This window comes from Mixophyes fleayi, chromosome 7 (genome assembly GCF_038048845.1).
Source record: "Mixophyes fleayi isolate aMixFle1 chromosome 7, aMixFle1.hap1, whole genome shotgun sequence".
NCBI lineage: Eukaryota > Metazoa > Chordata > Amphibia > Anura > Limnodynastidae > Mixophyes > Mixophyes fleayi.
In genome coordinates this window covers 129,767,118-129,790,278 of record NC_134408.1, presented here as the reverse complement: position 1 = coordinate 129,790,278, position 23,161 = coordinate 129,767,118, and the positions used below count along the sequence as shown (strand labels likewise).

General features: G+C 39.8%; 1 protein-coding gene across 4 annotated transcripts in view; it reads right to left on the bottom strand.

Moving 5' to 3' along the window:
- The window catches only part of COBLL1 (cordon-bleu WH2 repeat protein like 1), a 113,145-nt gene extending 90,754 nt beyond the window's left edge, over positions 1–22,391 (bottom strand). The window contains exons 1-2 of one of the 4 annotated variants that reach the window (XM_075180737.1): positions 22,218–22,391; positions 21,236–21,350 (exon numbers count right to left, since the gene is read on the bottom strand). In XM_075180737.1, coding sequence (XP_075036838.1) covers positions 21,236–21,297 — 62 coding nt within the window. In that variant the 5' untranslated portion in view covers positions 21,298–21,350; positions 22,218–22,391. Of the gene's footprint in view, positions 1–21,235; positions 21,351–21,490; positions 21,634–21,981; positions 22,160–22,217 lie in introns of those variants that run through there. The other 3 variants (XM_075180739.1, XM_075180736.1, XM_075180738.1) reach the window with 3 other exon arrangements.
- Between the last annotated feature and the right edge of the window lie 770 nt (positions 22,392–23,161).

The following is a 23,161-nucleotide window of genomic DNA, read 5'->3' as shown; positions in this document are numbered from 1 at the left end:
CAGTAGCGATATCTTGCAACTGGCCCGATACACAGCAGTGTGAGCCCCAATACCAGCTAGACGCTAGATAAAAATCTGATTAATATTGGGTTATTGGGCATGTTTGTATCTGACTGCATGTGGTCATCTTCCATACACACTAACTGGCCACGGTGAGGCCGGAAGTGATCCAGCCACTCGATCCATGCCCTGACTGGCTGAATGTTGTCCAACTTGACCACCCAAAGGAACAGTAGGAGCATCTTGAGGCATGAGGCACCTGATCTTTCTGCTTTCTAGTGATTTGATAGGCTTCAAGCTCAGGGCTCAGTCCATAACATGTCTACCTCCGCTGTCTGTGAATTTTTCTTGTGCAAATTACCATTTCCTGTAATAAAAAAAAAAAGACTGAACGAAACAGAGATCTTCAAAGGATGAGCTGGTTATGTGAAAGGGGAAATGGCTTTTGAAATGTGTCATCTCAGCTCTCAGACTTACACGCAAATCCTTAAATCACTGCCTGCTTAAATTAGCTCTCTTACCTACATGAGCACAGTAAGAAGAGCATTAATCTTGTGCGTGTGGATTCCCAGAAAGCACTGTAGGTAATGATCATTTCGTGGTAGGAAAAAAATATTATTAAAAGGTCTTTGAAAAAAATTGTTCAACTTATATTTATGTCTCGAAACTCTAAAACACTAGGAAAAATGTCCATGTCGACCAGGGATGGACAACCTGATACACTTCACGGGCCCTCAAGAGCGCTGCACATTATCCTTGATCTCAGAAATAATTACAGCTAATTTATTCACTAGAATACAAGATACAAATAATCATAATTGTATATTCTGAACTTATTTTAAGACTGTCCCACTTTGGATCATAAATTCCTGCAACACATCCAATCCCCTGGTCGTGATAGACAAAGCGATCTTGGCACAGTGGTTGGGAATCACTGTAATAGTGCAAGAAGACTGAAGCTTATATTTGATTGGTTGTCCTGGGTTCAACACTCAACACTTTTTTTTTTGTACAATGTTACTTATACACTGTTATAAAATAGGCCTTTAAATATTAAAATACAGGATACAATTAAGCATAATTGTATATCCTCAACTTACTTTAAGGCTAGATTTATTAAGCTGCGGGTTTGAAAAAGTGGGGATGTTGCCTATAGCAACCAATCAGATTCTAGCTGTCATTTTGTAGAAGGTACTAAATAAATGAAAGCTAGAATCTGATTGGTTGCCATAGGCAACATCCCCACTTTTTCAAACACGCAGCTTAGTAAATCTAGCCCTAAGAGTGTCCCATATAAATTCTTGTAACACATCCAAGCCCAATTGTACAAAACTACAGACATACATTATGATTTGCATGTGTTTCAGAGAGCCATTTCTTATACTGAAGGAACAAGTCACGGTGACAGAGTGGGTGATATCTCTGTCACAGGGGTATTGAGAAATCTTACAGGGTGATATCTGCCTGAGTTTATGTGTTCTTTTGAAGTTGATTAATTTTCTACAACAGTCCAAAGGCATACTGACAGCATAAATAGTTGTCTTCTAACTAAATTAGCCCTATAGTGTGTGTGTGTGTGTGTGTGTGTGTGCGTGTGTGTGTGTGTGTTGTGTGTGTCAGTGGTGTGAAAATTAGACTGCAAGCAATCAAACAGATGTGCATGAATATATAGAGCATACTTAACAACTTTTTTAAGTTGGTGTCCGGGAGACTCTCTGTAGCAGGTGGGCGTACAGGGGGCAGGGATTCACCGGGAATCGCAGCATTTGGGATCTAATTCTGCCCACTTCACTAGGAAGTGGGGCACTTCCTAGTGAAGTGGGCAGAATTCGGGAGATTGCCACACTCGCCCGGGAGTCCGGGAGACTCTCGCAAAATGCTGGAGTCTCCCGGACATTCCGGGAGAGTTGGCAAGTATGATATAGAGCTACTTAACACTTTCTCTGCGGGGCTGTATAATTCTATCACACTATAGTCTGTGAGTTGTACAAGGAAATGTCAGTGACACTCTAGGCCATTTACCATTTACAAATTTAGAAGTGAAAATGCTTGTAATACTATTTCCATTAAGGTTATATTAAGTAAACCTCTAAACGCAAAGGTTCCAAATGGAAACATATCTACTATAATATTTGCTCTGACAGAAGTATCTAATTTTGTTTTAAAGGTATCTGTAGAAGGTTTGCATACCACAAGTAAACGTAAGAGGAAAAATGACTACACCCCTGGCTAAACTAATCCTGCATTACTGTGACCTAGGTTCAGGCCCTGTCAAGCAAACAAATTCTGAAAATCTGACACTTGAGACCTTAACATTCAAAAATAAGTCAAATTTATCACAGAAATGCAGGAAATCTCTAACAATACAATAATAGCAGAATTAAAACCAGCTAAAATCTCAAATAATTCCACTCCATGGGGTATATTTACTAAACTGCGGGTTTGAAAAAGTGGAGATGTTGCCTATAGCAACCAATCAGATTCTAGCTGTCATTTTGTAGAATGTACTAAATAAATGATAACTAGAATCTGGTTGCTATAGACAACATCTCCACTTTTTCAAACCCGCAGTTTAGTAAATATAGCCCCATGTGTATATCTCCTGATATAAGCACTTTTACTGTACAACTATAGTCAGTAATGCAAATACAACAAAATTTGTCAGGCACGTTTTTGTCACCCATTTCAGCTTACAGTCTTGTTTTGTCAACACCAGGAATTGAAATAGTCACCAACGATTCTCTGTGTCAAGTAAGAAAAAGAGAAGACGAAAAAATTCCCACAAAATTGCACTCAAAATTCTTAAATTGAAAAAAAAGTTGTAATGTATATTTAAATTTATGTCTTGTGAGTGCAATTTTTAGGGTATTTTTTTTTTTTCATTCTTCTTCGGTACTACACTTAGGGACGGAATGGTACATTGCTGGACCCATATCTAAATTTGGGTAATGCCGTTCTCGACTCCTGGGCCCAAGCTCTGATTTCTTCTGAACATGCGCAGTCTATCCCAAAGGACATGCCCCCTCAGAAAAGACCTCTGCTCTTTTGAGAACAGAGCCAGGATCTCATGGGGGCGGTTGGGGTCCTAGAGTGGGTGGCAACCTGGCATTTTAGGGGCATCCTCACTTCCGGGCCCTGTACCCCATACAGTTACGCTCCTGATACTAATATATCTTGTTAACCTAATGCTCCACCCTCTAATCATTTAGCAGCGACTTATTTGCTCAATAAGCCCAAACCTTGGAAGCTGAAGTTGGCATGTCACTGTTAATCAATCAGTGTATTTAATTACTAGGTAATCCCTACTAAATATGAGGTTATTCCAGCTACATAAAATGTACTGATAGTGTGATAATACTTTGTATATTATTATTACAAAGAGGAACACACTGCAGAAAAACATATGGAAAAATGAGGAAAAGGCAAAGTAAGTACTTTCAGTAACTATGAGATAAAAAGTAAACTTGACGGCCTAGTTATTATCGCTACATAGATAAAAAAAAGTGCAGGTAGATAACGGTTATTAAAAGATCGACACAAACTCTTAGCGCTTTTAAAAAATTCCCTGCAAAGCTGCGGTTTGAGAATTCTAGGCAAAACGTCAACATTTCTCAGACCAGTCTGCCCATTTTGTGATGTCACTACGCGCGGACATGCTGGTGACATCAGTCGGCAACAGGAGTCGTTAAATGTTGAGAAAATTTAAAAAACAAGCTGTTTGAATTCAGGGCTGCACTAGACAAGAGAGATGTTTCACAGCCCGGGAAAATTTGCAGAAGATGAGTCCCACTATTTAAGACCTATAAAGCTACTACTATACACTAAAACATATCATTAATAATGATTAAAACCATGTACCCACCATATAAGCTGTTATACTGCCATAACCATTCAGCCCTTGAAAAGACACTGAGCCTGATTCATTAAGGAATGTAAGACAAGAAAATGAGTAACTTTGGACCTTGGCAAAACCTTGTTGCAATGTAAGGGGTGCAAATTAGTTTATTATTTTGCACATAAGGAAAATAGTGGCCGTTTTTTCATGTAGGACACAAATACTTGATAGCTTTATTTTTATACTGACATTAAAAGTTGATCTAGGATATGCCCTACCCCAAATATAAATCTGTCCTCACACTTTAAATTTACCTCCCCCTCCAATACAACATGGTTTTGCCAAGGTCCAAAGTTACTAATTATTTTTTTTGCTTTACTTTCCTTAATGACTCAGGCCCACCATGACAAGATTTAAGTTTTTATTATTTGTTCATTTTTATTTTGTTTTGTGATGTCAAGATTAAGTTACAGGATAGCATTATGCCTCAGTAATCTCATTGGTTTCAAGTGAATTGATAGGCTAAATTCTAAGAATATTGATTATGCTGTGTAAACTGTGCATAGGGGACACGTCTATATTCTCTCTAGGGGACAAGATGCATTTTCACCTTGAATTTGTATGTGCTTGGCAGCATTAATCTTTGAAGCACAAGAAAAAGTACAAGTCACTTGAATGGAGGGGGAAAAAAAAAACCTTTTTGTAGCTGTGGGCATGCCAAGGAAGTATTAGTCAACCTTCCGGACAGTACAGTTTTCTGTGACTCAGTGTGGTTACTGAAATAATTCATTTTCTCTCAGCGAATCACACATTTTACACGATGGCACGATTTTTTTTAAAAAAAACCTGTGAAAGGGACTGAACAAACGTCCCTTATAAAAGGAATTGCACAATGTTAATATCCTCTGCCTTATCAAAACTTTGTAAAGATTGAGACACTGGAAGATGCATCCTCACAATTCTGAGTACAATGGCTAAGTAACACCTTTGCTGTGATTGGTCAGCGACATAAGAGGCTATATTGATTCATACTGGGCTATACACAATTTGGTGGTAGTACTTACAGAATGCAATAATGTGAGTGACAGACATCTGCTTTCACTGATTAACATGCAAACCTAATTGGCTGCAATGGCTAACAGCATATTTGCACTTTATGCTTAATTTATTGCACTTATGAGCACTGTATCCTGCAGCAACCACAGAGACCATTGAAGGGCAACTAAATCGAAACAATTACATTTTCATATAAAGCATTACAGTAATAATCACCATAAAGTCTCACCCACAAAGCAGCTTCAGTGAAAAGATAACGGCTCTGTGTGAGAATTACTAATCTGAATATTGCCCACAGCATACCAGGACACTGCAAATCTGTCACTCAGATAATAGCTCCGTGGTTCCAACCCTTTACTAAGTCACGACACATTCCAGAGTAATATAATACCTTTGTGAAACAAGCATTTTGGTTTTTTAATTTCCTTTAAAGAAACACGCTACTACATCTCTCTAGTCACAATAGCCGACTTTGGGTCTTTTGTTTTTAAAACAATTTTCCCGGCTTTGCATACAGGGTCTGATTCAATAAGGCACATAAACGGCGATTTTGTGCGTATAATCTGCATAATTACTCTGCACATGACCAGTAATGGACCGTAAGCCACAGAACGTTGCAACTTCCAATTCTTCTTCAAGCAAAAGACTACGATTTCAGGGATGGAATGGGGCAGGGAAGGGGCGTTTGCCCGTAGTAAATGTACAGTAAGGGCGCGCCAATCTCAAGGCGTGCCAATCTCAAGGCGCGCCAATCTCAAGGCATGCCAATCTCAAGTGCACGCAGCAGCGTCCGATTCAAGTTCTGGACATCTCAAAGGTCCCTGTATGGTAGTGTATCTCTTGCTCCAGCTACAAGTCTAGTCTGACTGACAATTACTAATGATGACGGCTGCGTATGTATGCTAGGATATGTGTTTGCAATCAGGAGCAACTGTAAAAAACTATTTTAAATACAGTAGACATTAATTACATTCACAGCACTGGAGTCATGAGTTTGATTCCCGACCATGGTCTTATCTGTGTGGAGTTTGTATGTTCTCCCTGTGTTTGCGTGGGTTTCCTCCGGGTGCTCCGGTTTCCTCCCACACTCCAAAAACATACTGGTAGGTTAATTGGCTGCTATCTAAATTGACCCTAGTCTGTCTGTCTGTCTGTCTGTGTGTATTTAGAATTTAGACTGTAAGCTCCAATGGGGCAGGGACTGATGTGAATGAGTTCTCTGTACAGCGCTGCGGAATTAGTGGCGCTATATAAATAAATGGTGATGAAGATGATGATGATTACATCATAATAAATGTATTTCATAGAAAAAAACCAAAAAACACTTTTTTAAAATTTTATTAATCATCATTTATTTATATAGCGCCACAAATTCCACAGCTCTGTAACGAGAACTCATTCACATCAGTCCCTGTCCCATTGGAGCTTACAGTCTAAGTTCCCTAACATACACAGACTATCGTCAAATTAATAGCAGCAAATTAATTGACCAGTATGTTTTTGTAAGGACACCCACACAAACTCCACACAGATAAGGTCATAGTCGGGAACTGAACTCATGACCCCAATGCTGTGAGGCAGAAGTGCTAACCACTGAGCTCCCGTTCAACATTAATTATCCTGCAGTGTCTTGTCTGGTAGAGCAGAGCAGATCTACACCCGTATTCATCACCACACATATCTTCACACATCTACTCCTCGTTGAACGCAGACACATGTATACTTGATTCACGTGTTTTTTAAAAAACACACATTACGCCCAGTATGCCTGCCTTAATGAATCAGGCCCAAAATGTTATGTGTAGCAGCATAAAGGCCTAAATACCAAAGACAAAAAGTTTATTTTAGCGGCCACCCAATGCTACACTGTCTCCTGGCAAGAGGCGGAGTGGTTGCGCAGTGGGAAGAGCTATGTACTCCACACCTGACAACACTTTCAGTGACACATAACGCAACACATCAGTTTGGAACCTCTGCGCCAACTTCTGCACAACCCAAGAGACATGCAGCATAGAGAAGCGCCACCTCCTGAACATACTGGCTTCATGTAGTGGAACGAAACAGAAGTCTGCTGCACAAACTTTGCTTAAGCTGGGTACACACTACAGAAATTCCAACCAACTTTTTATGCCGAGCGATTTTACATGCGATCGATGTTCCGATCGCTCGGTCCATGGACTGCATACACACTAGCCTTGTTTAGGACTATAAAGGGAAGAGCGGACGTCCCTTTAGCGACTTTTTACAGCCATGTTGTCATGAGCAATGACTGTCATTTCGTACTCACTGTTGTGGATCGGTCGGAAGTTTATACACACTACACAGCGGAAACGAGATTGGAACGAAAATAATAAACGGTACGAAAAACCAAATGAGGCGACAATCGTCCATTTGGGCAGACTTTCGACCATCGTGTCACTACACACACTGACCCGACTTTTGAACGAGCGGTCGTATGTCGGCTGATTGAGCCGATTATTGGACGAAAACCGTGTAGTGTGTACCTAGCTTAAGTCTCTTCAGTTATTGCAGACATATTATTTAGCTCCCGAATGCACAGACTTTGATACATGTTGATGCCCAGAAGCTGCTCTAATTGTTCTTTAAACTGTAGCAGGAAATAAACTAAAAAGCTTTAGGCTCCTCATCTTTAATCAAGAGCATGTTATGATTATTTCAATCACAATGACAAGTTGCTGTTATCGGGCATCATGTTGCTATCAACAATGCCAGAAGCACTGGCCTCCGGCTGTGACTTGGCTTCCTCACCCTTATCTCAGAGCAAAATAACTTTCTGTTACTATAAGGGGGAGTAAGATATCGTCAGCAGATTAATAGGGGGCCTCTATTATTCTCAAAACACAAGTGGTCTGATTCATTCATTAAGTAAAGCAAAAAAAATTGTAACTTTGAACCTGGACAAAACCATGTTACAATACAAGGGGTGGAAATTAGTTTATTATTAAATACTGGCTGTTTTTTTCATGTAGCACACAAATACTTGATAGCTTTATGCTTACCCTGAAATTTAAAGCTGATCTAGGACATGCCCTATACCAACTATAAAGATGTCTCCACATTTGAAAGTTACCTCCCCCTCCAACGCAACATGGTTTTGCCAACGTTCCAAGTTACTCATTGTTTTTTGGTTTACTTTCCTTAATGAATCAGGCCCAAATTCCCCAAATTTTTTAAATATCCAAGTCCTTGCCTGGAAAACTGTGGGTGTGTGGAAGCAGACAAAAGAATTTACTGATATGATGTTTGATTCTTGCATTTAATGAAAAAGGCATCCAGCCTTAAAAAAACATCTACAAATATTTGCAATATATATTTTATGGAATTCTCTCCAACTCCTGGGGGTAAATGTATTAAGCAGCGGATCTGTTAAATCACTGATATTCGGCGACTGTGACGGACATAATTGAAACGGCAATTTTAATAAAGGCAAATCCTGGCGAATTTTGCCTTTAATAAAATTGCTGTTCTAAATATGTCCGTCACAGTTATAGAATACCAGCCATTTAACTGATCTGCTGCTTGATACATTTACCCGCTGATCTCTAAATTACATACATGTCTACTCTCCCGGAATGTTCGAGAGTCTCCCAAATCCTGGGCTACCGGGAGAGTAGTCCAGGTCCCCGGATCCTGCATCACTTTCTTCGGAAATGGGTAGTATAGAGCCTTGATGATGTAATTTGATGCCTTGTTGACTATTAATGATTTATAATTCTTGAGACTTTCAACAGTGTAATGTAACTAACATGGCAACCACAGTCACATGGCACATGATCTCACTTTACGCTGTAAAATGCTCCCCCACCTACTAGGCCATCACATGACATGCTGAGAGCCTGTGTCTGTGTAGCAGACTGACTGTGTCATGTAGCCATACTTATTATCCCTCCAGAGAGATTTTGAAAAGGAGATAATGATTTCCAAGTGTATAGCTAAGAAAAGGACACAAACAACCAATCAGGTGTTAGCTTTCATTTTCTAAAATGCACTAGAAAAATGACATCTTGAAACTGATTGGTTGTTATTGGCAACACCACTTTTTTTCTCTACACTAGTTTTCATAAATGTCCTCCAATTGGGCTGCAGGGTAAGTGAATGAAATGTAACCACCCATGCAGTGACATTGTGAGTCAGATGTGAAAGTAGCACATGGTCATGTAGTTACAATGTGAGTCAGCACATGATCGTGAGAAACGGATACGCCCCTGTCTCATGATAGTGATGGATATAGCCTAAGAGGAGAAATAAAGTAGCGACAGAGCAATAGATAGACCAAACAGCAGAGGGTAGGCTTTGTTTTGATGTATACTGGGTGTAACTAGATGGTAAGGTAATCACACTACGGAATGTGATATTTAGAAACAAATAAGGCCCCCTCCAATTATTTTGCTCTTTAATTTGACCACATTTTAGTTTAGCTATGTGTTGGTCAAACTGAGACATTTCTGCTTCGTGTACCCTAGTAAATTGAATTTTTTAAGTGTAGAAGGGGCAAATGGAGCTTTCTTATGATGCTGTAGTTAAATAAATAACATTTTCAGTTTAGATGCACTACAACCAGTGAGGGGCAAGTGTGTCCCTCCAGCCTTCAAAGGGGCCACACGGAGGAAGGAGAGAGACCGCAGTGCACTCCCTCTACCTCCGGGTATCCCGCATGACCTCCCTGCACTGTGCAGAGGAGGTCATGTGACACGGAAGTCGGCTGTTCTAATAAGATCGGAAGCAGCTGGCTGGGGGTCTACAATAGATGGCCAACGGCACCCTGTTGCTCACCACTGCACACATAGAACTAGGCACAGTTAGCAACAAACAAAAGAAAAGAAAAAAAAAGATTCATGATTCTTTCCACAGTTGCTTTTACCCAATTAGTGCAACTCTAGAACGTCATCCCAAAAATTGTATACAGATACTAATATGTGCACATTATGTAAGGTACGACGGAATTCTAGAGTCTAGAAATAAAAGTAAGCTTAATTATATATATATATATATATATATATATATATATATATATATATATATATATCTTTACAATTTATATATTTATTTATTAATTTATTTATTTAGTCTCAGACTCCCCCACTATCAGCATTGGTGGATGCAGTATAAACTGTAACAGCAGTTGGTACATCAGCTGTTAAGATGGCCACACACATGCCAATTTTGCTGCACTGGTACCCAAGGCTGGCATTGACTGCAGAGTTCTAGGTATGATTCCACTCGCTGGAGTGATTGCTGTCCATGCTCAGTGAATGTTTATGTAATTCAGCACAGCTGAAGGCCCAGCACGGAAATTTATGTAACAATGGTGGGTGGGCATCAAGGGGTTTAAGGAAATGACATCATATTTTACACCCCAAAGCTGTACACTAATAAGGGCTACAATCATATTAGATACTGACCCGTACAGTCCTGTTTTTTTTTAAGTTTTGTACCTGTAAATATTCCCCACCTATATTATACATGTTTTTAATAGTGACTAATGCTCTCAGAATGTAATTTTAACTGTCTGTTATTCTCCTGTATGCTGTATAAATGAAAATATATAATAAACAAGTATTTTGTGCTATGATCATGTCCAGTGCTCAGGTAAATGTTAACTAGCTGTAGTATCCTGTTTGTATACTATGTAAAACAATTGCATTTTCATCATGTCAAGTGGCTGGTTTTGTTTCCCAGACAGAGCTGCCCACCCGGCAAGCCCCATTTACTATTTACAGGATACCAGTGGTTCCGCACACTATACCCAGCCAAACAATGCTACGGCACTGCCCATTCATGTGACCATTGTATAACGCTGCCCCATTCTCTGCTGACTTGTGTACAATACAGATCTCATATCCTGATGGCTAGCCTATATATATAGATGTACATTCCTGGTGATAAGAGGACACTAAAGAGCCCATTGTGTAGTAAAGATACATTTCAGAGTGTGGTGTCTAGTGACAAGTGTATTTCCTTTTGGCTAGAGTATAATAAGGAACATATTACCTGGTGGCCAATTTGCAATACAGAGCCTATTACCACACAGCCAGTGTACAGTACAAAGCCTATTCCATTGTGGCCTATCTACAATATTCCCTGGTGATAAGTGTACAATGCAGATGTCACTGTCTGGAGGCTGATGTGTACTGATGAGCTTACCTCCTCCATTCTGCTGGGACTCTGCTATCAGTCTGCTATACTGGCTAATAACAGCTCAATTATCTCTCCTCCACTAAACTCCAGCAGCCAATAGGAGTTCGGTGGAGGACAGGAAAATAAACGCAATCGGCCAATCAGCCAATAATAGACAAGCTGGCAGCTATCACTTTCCTGTTCTAATCTTAACTCCACTGTAGAGTGCTTGGTCAGTGGTATTGGTGGGTACCGCTCTCCAAAGAGTGTGTATATAAAGGGTGCACACTGCTAGCCCCCCCTCCCCATGCACCTACATACATACAAATGCACCAATCCCCCATGCTACTTTTCTCGCACCCGGAAAACACTTATATATGTATACAGAAAAAAGAGAAATCCAACGCTGTCCTCAATGAGTGTATATAGATAGATAGATATGCAATTGATGCTGCCTATGGGGATAATACAGTATCATTATCTCTGATATAAATTAAGTGTATTTTGCCCCTTGGCGCTCCACACTTTACATGTAGTGCACTACAGTTCAAATAACAATATTTAAATAAAATCACATTTGTTTACAATGAATTATACAGTAGTTCTGGCCAGATATATAAATAGATGATGATGATGATGATGAAAATCCTAAGGATTGTACAAAGAACAAATGATGTCCATATTCAAGGCATGACTTTCCCATACTGTAACTGACTGCAAAAAGTTTTGTCCGGAAAAAAACACAATTTAGTCACAATGAAGCTCTCGGTGACTAACATCATATGATCCGCATTGTATTTCAGGTACTCTGAGCAAATAGTTCTCCGTGTTCTCAGAGACAATGCAAAGGACAGCAGGTTCCGACATGCTCCAAGGAAATGCCTTTCTGACATTACACAAAAGATTAGTGTCTCTACACCCTCTACGCTCAAACAAATTCCACAGCTCTTATTTTTTGCATAAATTTGTTACATGCCATAATGTTATGTCTGATAGATTATGTCTGACACGTCACAGGTTGTTTAAAGATTGAAAAGAGACTCTTCACTTTTTTTTTTATATCCCCAAATCGATAACGTGATGACATACTGTACATTCAATTTTTTTGCTGATTTTTGTAGAAAAAAGGATCTTAAAAATATTTGTAATCTACATATTTACTGGAGATTCTAATGTGTCAGTTCATTTTGAAAAGACTGAGGTCTTAGGCTGGGTACAGACCTATGCAATCTTCAGATACAATTTCTGTACCGATTTCTACAACGACTAAAAGTCAGGATGTCCTTGCTAATTCATGTGTACACACCTACACGATTTACCTTCCGATCTGTGATCATCTCTCATAACCATCTGCTGAAAAGATAGTGACTCAGTACACACTCTACAGATATCTGCCTGCACTGCTGGCCGTGAGTGCAAACACACTTACACATTTGCCCGACATCATTGATCGTGATTTTTAGGAAGTTTTGAAAACCAAATCAACAGATGTGATGTCTTTTTGTACGCTATAACTGGATCGTGGGAGCGTACACACTCATGCAATATCTGACAACAACATTGTTGCAACATTGTATAAAAAAGTAACAGTAGCCTGGCTGGCTGGCCGGTTGTGAATTGTGTGTTCTGCGCGATAATTGCATAGATGTGTACCCAGCTTTAGAGCAGTGATTTACTACAATAGACCTTGGCAGCCAGCTAGGCTACTGTTACTTTTTTTTACATTGTTGCAACAATGTTATTGGCGCTAAAATTCTGCATTTATAACGTAAGCGCGTGTAAACAGATGTGAAAATAAAAATCATTGTACAAAATGAGAGTACATATATGCGTTTTTACATGTGTGTAAACTTGAGCTGTGCTGCAGTGCCTTTATGGTTTACAGCTACTCGCTCCATTTGAGTGCATCTGACATTTGTCAATATAGTTGAACCTTACATTTAGCCCAGTGGGAGCGCAATTATCAATGCAATTAGATGTAGTTAGTTAGTGTTTACATCTGTATTTCCACTTGAGTTTGGCTTGAACCAGACACATGATTAAAGGACACAGACTGAATGCATCTAAACACATATTACATACATACATAAACATAAGGCGGTTTATATGAGCTTTTGTTGGCATTTCTATACAAGCTAAAAAAATGCATTGCAAACAGCAGTGTTTATAGCCTTAGACAGGAGCAAAACAAACACAAATGTATAGTAAAGATGTTGTTTATAATGAATTCAACACTGAGCCTATTCTTCATCAAGCATAAAATGCTAACTTCTTTTAAATGGATTATGATAGTCCTCCCTTTTTGCAAAATCATGGCTTGTAAATGTTTGCATACAAGACTCGTGATGTGTACAAGAAGATTTAGTCTAAGCACCTAGCAGCATAATTAGCCAGGGAGCTGTCAGTATTAAACAATAAATGCAATCAAAAGTATATATTCTTAATTTAAATAAATGGCAACATCGCCAAGGAACACCTTAGTTTGGCAGTGGACAAGTGTCGTTTCACATTATGCAGCGTTGGGTGGACAAGAAAGTAAAAACTCTATTTCTATAGATCAGTCCATGTCTTCTACCCCCCTCCGCCCATTCAGGCACTCTCTTAGGAACTCTCTCTGACTGGTGTAAAAATTGCAGGTTGAGGAAAACATTTTGGGCTTCATTTAGAGACGGACGCAAAGTCCATTTCAGGCGCATCCTGCACATTTCCACTGACAGGACATGCGCAGTAAGCAACAGTTTTCTGCAGTTCCGTCTGCTTTTCAGACACAAGTGTACACTGTGACAGCTTGCGTCTCAGTACGAGGGAAAGGGTGGAACACGGAGTTATGTCGGCATGACCGTGAATAATTCAGATACTATCGGCGTCTACCCGCAAAAACTACCCTAGTCTAGACGCAGGTGGAACACACGTCAAACAAGACTGAAAAAGTGCGGCAGGAATTAGGTGGCGCAAGTAGTTAGCTAGCTGCAGGAACTGGTTGCAGCTTGGTAGGGTATTACGAGTGGGACGCAACTAGGGTTGCATGCCACTCGTAGAACCCTACCAAGCTGCGGCATACTCCCACCTCTACTCTTTTATGTAAGTCTTAAACGCACATTGTGTCCGACTCTAAATGAGGCCCTTTGTTTTCATTTTTGTGTGCACGGAATAGAGGTCCTAACTCAATGACAGAGAGGGATTGCTGCTACTTAGGTAGTGCCAGACAGGTATAACGTTTGTTTTTGTTTTTATTTTCTGTTATTTTTATTTATCCAGAACAACAACAAAAAAGCAACATACTGGTTGATTCGTACGTGCTGGACTGAGTCTTTTATCCCCGAGTGATTGATGTTGCGTTCCAGCATGTACACCAAAATATTTGTCATAATGGCTTTAATTAAATAAGCTTGTTCAAGTTTCAACAAAAATCTTGTACTTACAATATAAATTGTCTCTCTTCCTGTCTGTGAAATCAGCACTCACCAAGTGTAAAATAATTCAGATTTGTGATGTTACTAAATGCTGGTCACACTTTGGAATATCTCAACAACTGTGATACCCCAATAATGAGCCCGACCAAAATTGCGAAGATCATTGTTAAGGATGTTGGTAAATGTCCAGTCTGCTTCCACTGTCATCTTCCTATTGTACAAACAGGCCCCAAAAAGAGAACAGTGCATTGCTGAAAAGAAGAAGCTGTATTTTGCCCGGTGGTCACGGTAAACTCCTTATCGTGACAGGTGCGGGATTGTAGGGATTGTTCTCTTAAGTAAAGATATCCAAGGCCTTATCTATTCCTGTCAATAAGGAAGGTGTCGCGGATGCATAGTTTATAGGTTGATAACCACCTATCTGATATTGTGGTGAGTAGCCTCACAGATTTATCCACACAAATAAAAATAGATATAACTAGGTGCCAGGTAAACTTGAGGGAGACTTTAGCCATCAGTTCAGATTACAGGGTACTATCACACAAATGTTTAGTTTAGTTACCATTTCTTTCAAGTCACCTCCTGAATATCATAACCATTGAACAAAACAGTTCTGCAAATCATCTCATGGCCTTCTGACAGCTGGTGACAGACACACAACACCCAGGGGCCTAACATTAAACTGCCAGGGTCCACAGCAACATTTTGGAGAGGGGACCAGCGATCTGCGCCAGAAGCCCCCACACTGCTCTTCTGAACATGCGCACGGGCTGGTGCATGCAAAGGGAGTAGCGAAGGCACAGTGAAGCAAGTCTGGTTTTTCCATTCAGGAACTGAAAGCTTAAACAGAGCTTCACCGCAAATGCACCAGCCCACATGCATGCTCAGAAGACAAAGAAAATGCCTCCGTAGCAGATGGACAGCACTGTCAGGCCCCCCAATACCACCAAGACCCCATTGCAACCTCATTGATTGCTCCGGAGGCATTTTGAAGCTACCATTTAGATGTCCATGGGCTAGAATGTCACAATGGTCCCCAAAGCTGGCTCAATGAGCATAAGTAGGCTCAAATATGCAGATATGTCTATATATATTATCTTTAATAATGCTGAATTTATGAGATGGAACTTTCATGTTGTTTTATCAAGTTCCATTCATATAAACAAGAGCTAGAAAAAGCTAGAAAATAACTTGAAGGACTGCACTACAAATAAGCTGTTCAGCGCAACCCAACGCAATAGGTATCCCCCAACCAGTGTACACTATTTCATCACCATTTATTTATATAGCGCCACTGATTCCGCAGCGCTGTACAGAGAACTCACTCACATCAGTCCCTGCCCCATTGGAGCTTACAGTCTAAATTTCCTAACAAACAGACACACAGACAGACACACAGAGAGACTAGGGTCAATTTTGATAGCAGCCAATTAACCTATCAGTATGTTTCTGGAGTGTGGGAGGAAACCAGAGCACCCGGAGGAAACCCACGCAAACACGGAGAGAACATACAAACTCCACACACTATTTGACATTATTTTATAACAATGGCTATGCATTATTACACTGAGTAGTATACATAACATAGTGTTTATCCTTAACTAAATATGTCCACCATGCTCTCTGTCACTCCTCGGAAGCAGGCTGCCATTTTAGGAGAAAGGAGCTCCTGTAATTAAACAAGAAGTCAGTGACTAACAGCCAGGCAGTCCTGCTTTGCAGAAATGCACGGTGTGGATCGGTCAATTCATATGTAGGGGCAGGACCCGTATGGGAAGTGCTTCAGCCGCCTGTATTGGAGTGGGGGGTGGGAGGTTATACTTTACTTTTTTAACAGAACCACAGTGAGATATTAGGCTAACAATGAACAATGCATTTTACCCTCATCATTCATATCTGAAAATTTCAATTCTGGGCTTTTGTGGTCCTTATAATTTCCAGATAATTCCGTTTAGACGTAACTCTGCTCCTAAACTACGTCCAAACCACGAGCAATGTATCGTCTAAGCTGAGTAATCTGGGTCCTGATTCATTAAGGATCTTAACTTAAGAAACTTCTTATTTTAGTCCCCTGGACAAAACCATGTTACAATGCAAGGGGTGCAAATTAGTATTCTGTTTTGCACATAAGTTAAATACCCACTGTTTTTTCATGTAGCACACAAATATCAACTTTAAATTTCAGTGTACAAATAAGCTATCAAGTATTTGTGTGCTACATGAAAAAACAGTCAGTATTTAACTTATGTGCAAAACAGAAAACTAATTTGCACCCCTTGCATTGTAACATGGTTTTGTCCAGGAGACTTAAATAAGAAGTTTCTTAAGTTAAGATCCTTAATGAATCAGGCCCCTGGTATTGAAACACTGAAGCACAGTTCTGAAAGTTTTCCCATGATCTAGAGACATTTATTTAGAGGACAGGAGAGTGGGTGGGTGAGAAGGGAGAGGAAGTAGAATGGACCACAGAGGACCAGACACGGATGCCTGCTGAGTGCAAACAAACTCACTATCCCCTACCGAAATGATAGTACAAAGAATGAACATCAAAACAGACAGTATTGTCATATTTACTTTACTGCTTCCAATGTAAACAAAGAAACATTTTGAGTTTATTTCTCTTTTGAAATATTGGTGTAATGCGAACTTTAACCCTTTGCGATTACATAGGCAACCTGCCATTCACTGTGTGTCTGCATAATGATGGCTTCTGTTTTTAACACTATCATTCCCAGGCAGCTTAGTGGAAAGAGAGGTCTTGAGGCAGCTCAAATATAGTGAGAAGAAATGGTGATCTCTCAGAAAATGGCAACATTTAAGAAACAGGTGATATTGCTTAAAACTGATTTGCAGTCTTGAAGGTTTTCGTTACCCCGGTCCATTTATAATAACTTAATAAAACAGACATCAGCTTTCCATACACTGTCAGCCAGGGTATCACACAGACATTACAAGTTAAGGAATCTCTGCCAAACGCCCTTTACAAACCAGCTGCCAATATATTTCATCCACCAGAAAAAAAAAATCGAATTAGCCTATTTTACGATAGTAACACATGTAGAATGTCAAATGCAACCCCAGAAGATTAACGTCGGCAACAGAAACGTATCAATCTGTGCTGGTTCACTTCACAAATCTTCCTTACATTTTTGTAGCTCACTTGTGATACTACCAAGGCAAAGCCAAAAAATGCAAAGTACTAAGTTTCTCTTCATCAAATATGTGCAAAGCTCACCCCCTCCTGCCAACTGGCACAGAAAAGAAATCCTGGGTTAAAACCGATGTTTAAGCCATATATTCAATATCTGACATATTTGTTTAACTTATGTCTGATATTTTCACAACTCCTGCCAGACGTGACCTCAGGAACTCAAATATATATGAATCTCTTACAGTGCACACAAACGGCAAGAAAATATTAGCATATATATATATATATATATATATATATATGTATATAATGTACATATATATATATATATATATATATATATATATATATATATATATATATATATAAAATTTATATATATACATATAGGATAATGCGCCTCCTACTGTATATTATATAGATATTATATCTTATTATAACTTATGTGACCATATATAAGCACATGCCTTCACACAGGAAAACACTCAGTAATAATGGAGATGTTGCCTATAGCAACCAATCAGAATCTAGCTGTCATTTTGTAGAATGTACTAAATAAATGACAGCTAGAATCTGATTGGCTGCTGTAGGCAACATCATCACATTTTCAAACCCGCAGTTTAGTAAATATACCCCCCAATGTCTGTTATAATCTACAGTAGGGCTAACTATTTCTCATAATACAAACCATTTGCCCAAGTGTCAACATCAGAGCAATTCAATTAAGAGCCATGAACACACTGTTTATACATATCTTATTCTTACAGGATTTCAAAAACATATTAATATCACTTGTGTTTTATATAGCTATAATAAGCTTTCAAAAGGCTTATTACTGCACATCAGCAGGGTTATATAATTAATGTAATACCAAGCAGATTATACAAGGTGATCCTTACATGTTATCTCCATAGGTTTACCTAAACTAGGCACTCACTGGCATTACATTGGCGTTCTTTAACGATTCTTAAGTGAAAACAGAAGTCAAGTGCCCAAGGCTGGTGGTAGTGGGTATGGTAACACTAGTGTGATAATCACTTACATCAGTGATAGGCAACCAGATACAGGGGCTGCATGGCCGACTCTCACAAGGGCCGCAGATTACCCCTAATCTCAGTAATAAATTAAAACAATACATTTAATCAAAGAAAGAGACACCTGTCTGTAATAACATATCAGTAGAAATTTTAAACAAGTGTTAAATGCTATAAGAAGCTTGACGCAGGTAGGAACTGCTGGTGAAGACTCAGAAGGCCGCAGGCAGCCCAAGTGTGGCCTGTTGCCCATCATTCATATATATCCATTTTACTAGCATTAAAAACGCCAGTTAAACACATGCAATTAACGCCTGAGCCTTAGGCGTTCCACTGTGGAACACCTTGGAGTGATGTCATGTAAGTGGATGGAGCCCGTTCACTAAAACATGCATCAGCAGGGGCAGTAAGTCTTTCTTACCTTGGACAAAGCATATCCAAAACTACCTACATACATGCATATCTACTGACATGTATTACTAACTGGCTGCCCACCACAGACCTCACCTCTGCCTAATCTCTCCGTGGTTGATATACTAACACAGTGCAAATCTCCAGCAAACTGTGTTGTTTGTTAAAGCTGCATTGCCACCTTTCCGATGCCCCAAGACCTGCTCCATGCTGCCATTTCCCTGCGGCTCTATGGTTTGTCGCACAGCACCAGCCAGAAAACGGAGGCTATATGACAGTGCAAGGGACCGGAGAACTGATCCAAACTACAATGACGGAGACTATTGATTGGTCCTCCACTCACACACCCCCTCTCCGCAGCAATTTTAAAATAGCGAACTTACTTAGTTCTATACTACAGAAATGGAGGAGCCCCGTAGCAAAAAAGGCTGCATGGAGCAGGGGAGTAAAATGTAGCTATTAGGTGGAAACGCAGCTTTAAGGTGCCCAATCCAAACATGTTCTAAAATTACAAATTGTCTAACCAAAGTGCTACCAGGTGAGCAGATGAACCTATACCAACCAATCATATATTACTTTAGCCTAGAGATATACAGTATATATTAATGAGAATAAATTTTGCATTGGTTAACGTGAATTAACGACAAGACAGCATTTTCCCTTTAGATTTATACGTTATATAGCTTTACATTGTTGTACATACATCAGTTCCCCTGTACAGTTCATACAGACATTATAGTGTATACACCAAGCAGGCCAACCATGGCCCTTTCATTTTACGTTTCCCTAGACTTACCACTAGTCATAGAAACAACTGCCCCTTCCTATTATCCACCAATGGTCAATGGTAGCAGCAACATAGTCAGAACAACAAACCGAGAACCTGAAGAACTCCGGGGGGTTTAAATTTCACCTGCAAAGTCGCCGAGTTCCGCCGACTTGCAGAAATCGGAGTTTCATACATTTACCCCCTGATGTCCTATATCGTTACCTTCCAGCATTCTCTTCCATTACTTGTTATAAATGTCCCTATATATATCCTATATACAAAATCATTCTATAAAGTTGTACAGTATAAAATCAACCAGAGCAAGCTCTGATACAAAATTCCACCATACAGAGTATTTGAGTGTTACTCCATGACAGAACATACCACACCTGTTGCAATACAACATTTTTAAGCACAAAAGGCAATTACCATATAAAAATACATGAACAGATTACGCTGTCAAAAAAATATGTTTCTAATAAAATGCTGATGTGTGACTTCAAGGAGGTCATGAGAAAGTGAGAGATACAGGACAGGTATGTGGTATGTGCTATATATATAATATAGAAAATGCTTATAGATAGTAAAAGGATTATATCTGCAAAATATACCCTCGGGTTCTATTTTGCACATTTAAATTAAAGAGAAGAAAAACTCCCTAACAGTGTAGTTAGCCCCTAAATGAAACCAGTTCATAACAATTGGCACATTTGGTTGCATACACTGAGGCATTATTAATATGGTAAACTAATATTAGACATTACGTTTGACAAAGTGAAGTCACACACCTAGGAGACCTACAGAGAGGAACTGAAAAACATGTCCACATATAATTGGCTTTCCACCACTAAAACGACAGAAATTATGAATATTATGTATATTGCAATCTACAACAACTGTTAAAAATAATGCATTGGGTACAAGTGGAATTTTGTTTTGTTTTTAATGTTGCACCCAAACTGGGCAGCTTTATTTTAACACTATACAATGCTGGCATAGGCCACCACTGGGCAACCTACAGTGTCGTAAGACAAAACACAATAGTATGCCATCACAGGACAGCCTATGGTATGATACGGTCTTAAATAATGGCATAGAGTTTGCAGGAGCTGCACATTTTAAGATTTTGAGCCTGGGCACCATGACCCCTGTAAAACACCTGCATGCAGCTATTTCTATATTTCTCTGCCAATAAGCATTGGAATACATGGTGAGCATATGACAACATAAAATCCCAACACATTATAAAACAACACATTGTCTGGGGAACTACGCTGACATCTATTGCCTACTTTATTTTCCAGCCTAGCTATTATGGGAGATAGTTCATGAGTCAAAGCTTGCACAACAGGGTCAGGAGTCCACTGTCTGATTTGCATGCAGTAGATACCATGGATTTGTTTCCATGTACTTTCCAGTTATTCTTACCCTGAAGGAGGCAGAGATGCTTCAGGGCTGGAAGTTTCAGACCAAGATCCCGAATCGTCCATTCCCAGCAGGCAGCGTCTCCTCTGGGTGCTGAGCAGAGTCTTCCGCACGCCAACTGTACACAAATTCACAGAATCAGTTGAAAGCATCCTGTCACCCCCTCCTTTCTCAGATCTTATCATTCTCCTTCGGATCCACTTAACCTCAACACATTTATATTTGTACAAGCGGTCTGTACACTCATCTGAAACTTACCGTCTCCTATATCAAAGTGGCGGCTTTGATATTATTACCCATGCAAGTCTGGAGAAATTCCACTATCACATGAAGAATTTAAAAAAAAAAATTGCTTTTGGCAATAGTAGCTGTCAAACCATGTCAGTCCCAGACCAAGCTTTCTACAGCAGATTTGCAGGTACTGACTCATGCACAAAATGATATGACTTAAACGACAAGTAAGCAAACTGGCTCCCCAGCTGTTGGGAAACTGTAAGTCCTATCATGCTTAGCCAGCTGCATGCTGGGATTTGTAGTTCTAAAACAAGTGAGAGTCACAGGTTGTATAGCTATAGGGTGGGCAAAAAAAAAAACGAATTACACCCTTGTTAGCAAATGTTTCCATGGCTTCACATGTAATGCAGGTTGTCATGTCAAGAATAATACACTTGCTTTGCAATTTGGTTGCAGGGGAAAAAATCATAAAAATACAAAATATTATATGACTAAATGAATGTGTCAGCCCTTACCTTGCTTCTACCTTTCCATTTGATGCTTAATTTCCCACTAAAGTTACAAGGTGCTGTCGTCAGTTTTCTCTCTTCAGTCACAAGTTAACAACCATATGGCTCAGCCCCTGCAACAGGCACCTAGTCTGTGCCAGCAGGGCACCTCACTCACCCACCACTACTGCACCAACCAACCACACCTACAGCAACTTGCTCCAAGGAGTAAAAAAAAAAAAAAAGGGAAACTTGAGACCAACCTTCTCTTCAGTGATTCCCTGGGAAACAGAGGCTGTCTGTTCTGCCTCGTCCTTGCTGTGCCAGCCTCTGTGTTCCCTCCCTCTCTCTCCTCTGCACAGTTTAACTCTCTATCTGCAGCGGAGCTGGGAGTTTAACATTCAAGTTCGGACTTGATTTGCTGGCTCAGTCTTGCACATTATGCAGATTCTCTCTCTCACTCACATTCCCTTTTCGGTCAAAGGAGAGAACGTCTTGTGTTATTTTTCCTGGCTCTGCAGCTGGGAGGGGCAAAGTCCAACAGGGTATTGCACAGAGCACCTGTGAGGCTGAATACACACATACACACACACACACACACACACACAGTGCTAGTGTCACACACAAGGGACATGTTGTTCCTCCCGCCTACTTGTGTGTATGTTATATACCTTCTGCATTAGCTATATATGTCTGCTATGTGATATAAATTATACTGTTCTACAAGAGTTTCACCTCTACCTTTCTGAAGGGTGCAGGGGTTTGAGCTTGATGGTGTTATTTTAGCTTATTGTTTTGAATATTGAAATACCTTGTTATATTAACATTAAAAGGACACCTATGTCACTTTGAGAATAATGAATTAAAAACTATTAAACCAGCGCATATACCCACTAGATAACAGCTATAGGAATGAAAAATCAAATGACCGGCTGGTCATTTGATTTTTCATCCCTATAGCTGTTATCTAGTGGGTATATGCGCTGGTTTAATAGTCTTTAATTTATCTTTTTGTGGGTCTGCCACCCTTTTTCTCCAGCTGCAGTACTCGTAGACCTATCCGTGTAACATTTTAGCGCCTGCACTCTCTTTTATTGTATACATACTTTGAGAATAGTGCCCTATAACAAATATCTACTCCCCATTTATGCGTACAGCTTATACCCCTTTCACATAGAAGCATGGACCCGGGAATAACCCAGGTTGT